Source organism: Mesocricetus auratus, unplaced genomic scaffold (genome assembly GCF_017639785.1).
Source record: "Mesocricetus auratus isolate SY011 unplaced genomic scaffold, BCM_Maur_2.0 Super-Scaffold_15014, whole genome shotgun sequence".
NCBI classification, from domain to species: Eukaryota; Metazoa; Chordata; class Mammalia; order Rodentia; family Cricetidae; genus Mesocricetus; species Mesocricetus auratus.
This window is the reverse complement of record NW_024429186.1, coordinates 15,604,212-15,610,201: the sequence shown is the minus strand read 5'-3', so window position 1 is coordinate 15,610,201 and position 5,990 is coordinate 15,604,212. Positions and strand designations below refer to the sequence as shown.

Genomic DNA, 5,990 nt, shown 5'->3' with positions numbered 1-5,990 from the left:
ATTGAGTTTGGGTCAGGAACCATTTTCAACACCACATACCCTGATGAGACCCCTTTGAAGGAGGATTCCAGAGAGGTGGGTAGTCTATGCTAGAATATGCTACCATCAGCCACTTCTAGGCCAACCCCACACTTGATTCTGTAAAACTTCAGCCAGCAATCAATTCAGTTTGCTGCCAGACAGTTACCCAACAGAGGCTCTTCTTGATTGCTTGGAAGTGACTGATGCAGTCCAGCCCATCAGATCTGACCTAACCCATGTCCACACGCAACATTATATCTCTGTGTGTGCTCCCGCGATAGACTTCTGTATGCATTACCGTGTCCCATCCATTTGTCCCTCCTTCATGGAGTCTTCCAGATCCCCTGGTCTCTAGCTGTTTGTGTGTCATTGTGGACTCTGCCCAGCACTGCCTGTTGCATCCCATGGGCAATGACTACCACCCTTTGGTGAGGTCTGGACGGGGTACCAAGACATAAGGTAGGAATTTCAGATTCCTTTTCAACTTTGTAGACATTGCACAGTGGTGACCTTTTTTTATTCTATCTCCTTCCAGAGGCGTCAGGGCAGTAGCTTAGGCCAGGGCATCCCTGGTACAGTGTGGCAGCTTTTTGCTGGTCTTAGCTCTGCACATCCAGAATCATAGATGGAGATGGACCAAGAGCTCTGGGGTCCATGTTCTTGGCCCTCTCACCTCAGCTCCAGGTCAGGAACCTCCCTTAGCAGAACCTATAATCAGGAGCAAATAAGCTTCATAAAGACCAGGAAAAATAAAAACCAAACCTTACCATACAAACCATCTCCAGTGACGCAGGGGTCTCCTAAAGCCTTCTACCTACTGACTGTGCTGGCCAACATGTCACCTCCCTTTGTTCTCCCGCCTGAGTCTGTTATAGGAAACCTAAAGACTTCACACTCCCAGTCCACAAGTCCCTTCAAAGAGTCACCAGAAGCAAAGGTAAGAGCCCCAGCACAAGACCTCTATGTTTTCATCTTTCTCTGACCTCATTGAGTGATTTGGACGATCATCTTTGTGTCTACTGTCTCCTCCTGGTTTTCCTGATCGGTCCAACTGTCAATTGCTTCCTCAACAGATGCCCCAATAGCTGCCCCCACAGAGCCCAGGATGATGTTGGCTGACGTAGAGAGTCCTACGACACCTGGGAAAGAAACAGTGCAGTGACGCCCAGTGGTCTGAGGCTTAGAGATGCCCCATTGCCTTTTTGTCTGAACCCTAGGGCTCTGCGTTAGACAGAGTTATTCAAAGAGGACCAGAAGTATAAGACAGAGTTAAGTAAACTGAGATACAGGAGGGGAGATCTCCAGTGAGCTATGTCCCTCTACATAGCAGGACAGAGGGGGACACACTGAACAAGGACACCATGTAGGGAAGATTCAGAGCCCAGGTAACATGCATCTTGGACCGGGGCTCGTTCCTGCTTCTGCCATGCAGTGCCCCTTCTGTCTGCACCACACCCCAACCGCACTCACAATGAATCAGATAGTAGCGACAGAACTAGAATAAACAGGTCCTATAAAAGGTGGCAGTGTAGGGAGAGGAAGGGAGATGCCTTCCTTGGCTGGGTCTCCACTCATCTTGCCTGGACTGACACTTACCCACAGACTGCAGTGTGGCTACCAGGCTTCCTGCTGCAACTCCACCCCCATTGGCGATTGCTGCGGCTGACATCATCTTGGCTGCTATGGATCCTGCTGCAATTCCTGCCCCAGTGAAGCCCAGAGCACCCAGGGCTATGGGAGCAGCAATCAGAGCCCCAGCTCTGGGGAGAGGAGTCAGTGGTATGGGCTCAGAGGTAGACCCACTCAACAGTTTCCGGAATGTTCGAAAGGGGGGGTCTTTGTCTTCTGAGCATGAAGAAAAGGAGTCCTGAGGATAGAGCAGGGAGCCAGGTGCAGGCCAAGTGGTCTGTGGAGAATCTCACAGAGCCATGGTTTACCAATGTGTGTGACACTAGGGAAGTCATCACCCTTCACCGGGCTTCAGGCTTGTGAGGGGTTAATTAACTTCCCCATACAGTTTTGAGTAGCTACCCCTTCTATCCGTCAATGAATTTTCCATCATGTATAAGGCTGTAGGAAATGTCAGGCAGGAAATCTTAAGCTGCTCTGCAAACCTCAAGCACAGCTCTGACCCTGGCCCTTCACCCAGGCAGCTCCAGAATCCATCAGAAGGCAAGATCTGAGTCAGAGCTCTCAGCCAAGAACAAAGCTCCCAAGGCCTCCCAGCAGGTGCAAGAAACATACCTCCTCCTATTGCAGCACTGACGATAGTTCCTAGGGAGAGATGGGGAGGGTAGAAGAGATTAATGTTGGCTGATGTCAGTGAGTTCTTGGTGGGTTTGTGTCAGGGAGCCCAGTTCCCAGCCCACACCAGTGCTGAGGGTTACTAACTCTTCTTCATGGTGAGATGTGTTGGTAGCAGGTTATGTTAGGAAGTGACTTAAATCTGAGAAAAGTAGGAGGGACTCTTGCTACTGAACCAATAGGAACACATTCTCCCCTTGCAATGAGTCAGAGTCCTGGTGGAGGTTTGAAGGCAATAAGGAAGTAGACACCTGTTCTCCTCTCATCTGCTGATGTCTGAGTAGATGGTTTCCCTTAGATTGGTTTCTATCCCGACTGACCCTTAACACACACACACACACACACACACACACACACACACACACACACACACAGGCACAGGCAGAGAAATACAGAGATGGGGTGACAGTTATTTGCTGCTAAATCAAAATTGAGAGGAACAACACATATATACCAACAGTAGCAAGAAAAATGTGGACATAAAATTCATTTCTCTCACCTGCAAGAGGATGAGAGTTTATTGTGGATCTATGGCTGGATAATCACATAGGGCCACCCAAAATGTTGTGTTCCTTCATAGTATCAGTTTCATGAGCTTTTTGTATAACAGAACAGTGAAAGTCATAAATCAAGGCACTTCAAATACATGTATTAGTGCAGACATTAAGTGTAAAGGCAATGGGGGAGCCTCTGCCATAGGCCTCAGGTACTTAATGATGGTGTTCCTCCTCTTTTGCATGGTGGGAGCTGTGGGGACATCAGACCTTGAACAGAAACCCACTTCCCCTTCAGCCTGGGAGCAGGCAGCTGTGAGATAATGTTTACTGAAAACAATTTAGTGCTATAAAGCTCTTGATAGGGCTCAGATAAGGGCTTGCACTGAAACACCATGACTTTGATTCCCCCTATGGCTAGATGTTCCTTCCTGCTCCCTGCGGTGTCTCCCCGATTCTGGGGCCAATTCTGGGGCCGGAGATTAAACCACCAGCCAGGAGGGTGAGAAGTCTGGGAAGAATTGTATGTAGACGGATGGCAGAAGTCCTTAAAAAGGGAAGCGTTTTTTCTTGGCGGTCTCCTCCTAAGATGACTTGGGAAGCATAAAGTTTTCAAAAAGCAACCGACCGGTCTCTGTGTCATCTATCCCGACCACCTTGCTACATTCTCGGATACAGGCTGCACAGCAGGTACGACAGGGAGCCTGGTGTTTGTATGTTCCAAAGGATTTACCTAATGGTCTCAAAGATGTTAGGTTAGGTACGGATGGGGACAGTGAGTGGCTATTATAAGGGCTAACAATCTCCCAAGAGAATTTGGCTCTTGACTTGGAACATTTGATACTAAACTTGATCTTAGCCAAAAGGCTAAGAAGCCATGACTTGGAACATTCGAACTTCTCCACAATCATTAACATTCTAAAAAGTTAATCATGGATGGAGAGAAGGCTCATTGGTTCAGAGCATTGACTGTTCTTCCAAAGTACCCACATCCAGGAGCATGTCCTTCCACCTCTGTCCCATGTAACATATGCCACCCCCAACCCATTCTGACTACATGTGCATGCTACTTTGTAAATGGCTCCTTCTGTTTATAACTGACTGTTTAGATCTATATGGTGTTTCCTTGACAACATGTTTATTGAGGCATAAATAAGGTAAGATATCCCACTCTCAGAACAAGCTTCTGTAAATTTGGATTTATTTGCTTATGCAAATACTGTCTCAGATCTAGAAACCTCCATAACTTCCCTTCTCTAAATTGTCTCATCTTTCCTGTTAGTCATTGGTAAAAGGTTCAGGCATTACTCTGGCCTGCCCTGTTACCTGGCAGGATGCACTCAGGCAGCGCTCTGGCCAGCCCAGAGTTCCGTGAGAACCAGGCAGGTGCAAAGGACCCCTTTAAGGGACTGACCCCTGCCCGTTTACTCTCTCCTACTCCTCTTCCTCTGCTCTTGCTCTTACTCTCTCTCTCTCTCTTATCTCTCTCTGCTCCCCTTTTCCCACCCCGTCCACCAATAAACTCCACGTGGGATCGTTGAGTCGCAGTCTGTGTCTCCTTACTGGATAAACCTAAACGTTTTAACAACAATTGGCTCCCAGCCCATTCCATCTCTAGACACTTGCCCTTCTAGAACGCCTGTGTTTAACACCCGAAGTTCTGCCCTGTGGACATTTGCTAGCTCACTGTCCCAGCCTCTCCTTTAAGGGTATGAATTCTTTTTTTTGTTTGTTTTGTTTTGTTTTGTTTTGTTTTTTGTTTTTTCAGACAAGGTTTCTCTGTATTATTTTGGAGGCTGTCCTGGAACTTGCTCTGAAGACCAGGCTGGCCTCCAACTCACAGAGATCCGCCTGCCTCTGCCTCCCAAGTACTGGGATTAAAGGTGTACACTACCAACGCCTGGCTAAGGTGTGAATTCTAATACTGGCTTCTGTAAGTTACATAACCTGAAATGCTGACGTCGCTGTGCACCAGTATTTTCTTGTTATATGATCCTATAGATGAATCTGCAGCCCAGTGCTCCTGTTCTCCAGAAACAGGGTAGATTTCTGGCTTAGTCAGGGTTCCTATTGCCATGATGAAAAACCATGACCAAAAGTCACTTGGAGAGGAAAGGGTTTATTTGGCTTACAATTCCACATCACTCTGCATCAGCAAAGGAAGTCAGGACAGGAACTCACACAGGGCAGGAGCCTCAAGGCAGGAGCTGATGCAGAGGCCATGGAGGGTGCGTCTTGCTGACTTGCTCTTTTTAACTATAGACCCACAGTAGAATGGTCACTAATAGCCATGCAACAGAATCAATATGGGGCTGTCTTGAAATCTCCTCTGCCAGTGAAATTAATTCAAAGCTCTTTGGTTTTGGCTTCGGGAATACCCCAGGACAAGGTGGAGGGAGCAGTTACATACTTTGACAAAATATCACAAGAATGGTCTCTAGACCAGTTCTTAATATTTTTCTCCTATACAACTTCTTGGGCTCTTCTCCATTATCCATTATCCACATGCTCTCAACACTACTGTCTCTCAGGTTCCTCTGGGAATAGCCCACCAGACCCACTTAAATCATTCAAGAACTTTCCTAGTCCAGAGTCCCAATGTTTTCCACATTCCTCCCAAGACAGCATGACTGAGCCTGTCATAGCAATAGCTCACTTCCGTATTAGTTACTTTGCTATTGCTGTGAAGAAACTCTATTGCCAAGGCAACTAATAGAAGATAGAGTTTATCAGGATTATAGTTTCAGAGGTAAGTCCATGACCATCATGACCAGGAACATATCAGCAGGCAGGAGGGCATACAGTTATGCAGACAAACATGCAGGCAGGTATGCAGGCAGGCAAGTAAGCAGGCAGATATGCAGGTAGGCATGTAGGCAGGAGTGCAAGAAGGTATGCAGGCAGGGAAGCTGGAAGATATGCAGGTAGACATGGTACTTGAGCAGCAGCTGAGAGCTGAAGTCAGATTAACAAGCAGGAGTTAGAGAAAGAGAAGTAACTTGACCAGCTATGTGCTTTTGAAACTTCAAAGCCCATCCCCAGTGACAAGACCTCCTTCAGCAAGACCACACCTCCTAACCCTTCCCAAACAGTTCCACCATCTGGGAACCAAACATTCAAATGTATGAGCATGTGGGGGCCATTCTCATCCAAATCACCACACTTACACTC

At 47.3% G+C, this 5,990-nt stretch overlaps 1 protein-coding gene across 1 annotated transcript; it reads right to left on the bottom strand.

Moving 5' to 3' along the window:
• Window positions 1-519: 519 nt before the first annotated feature.
• On the bottom strand, window positions 520-2,437 carry LOC106021006 (interferon alpha-inducible protein 27-like protein 2A). Its single transcript, XM_021226175.2, has 5 exons — window positions 2,413-2,437; window positions 2,266-2,295; window positions 1,618-1,866; window positions 1,005-1,160; window positions 520-729 (listed from the first exon to the last, which is right to left on the bottom strand). Exons 1-4 carry the CDS (start codon window positions 2,420-2,422, stop codon window positions 1,006-1,008), a joined length of 444 nt encoding a protein of 147 aa, XP_021081834.1. The 5' UTR covers window positions 2,423-2,437; the 3' UTR covers window positions 520-729; window position 1,005.
• Between the last annotated feature and the right edge of the window lie 3,553 nt (window positions 2,438-5,990).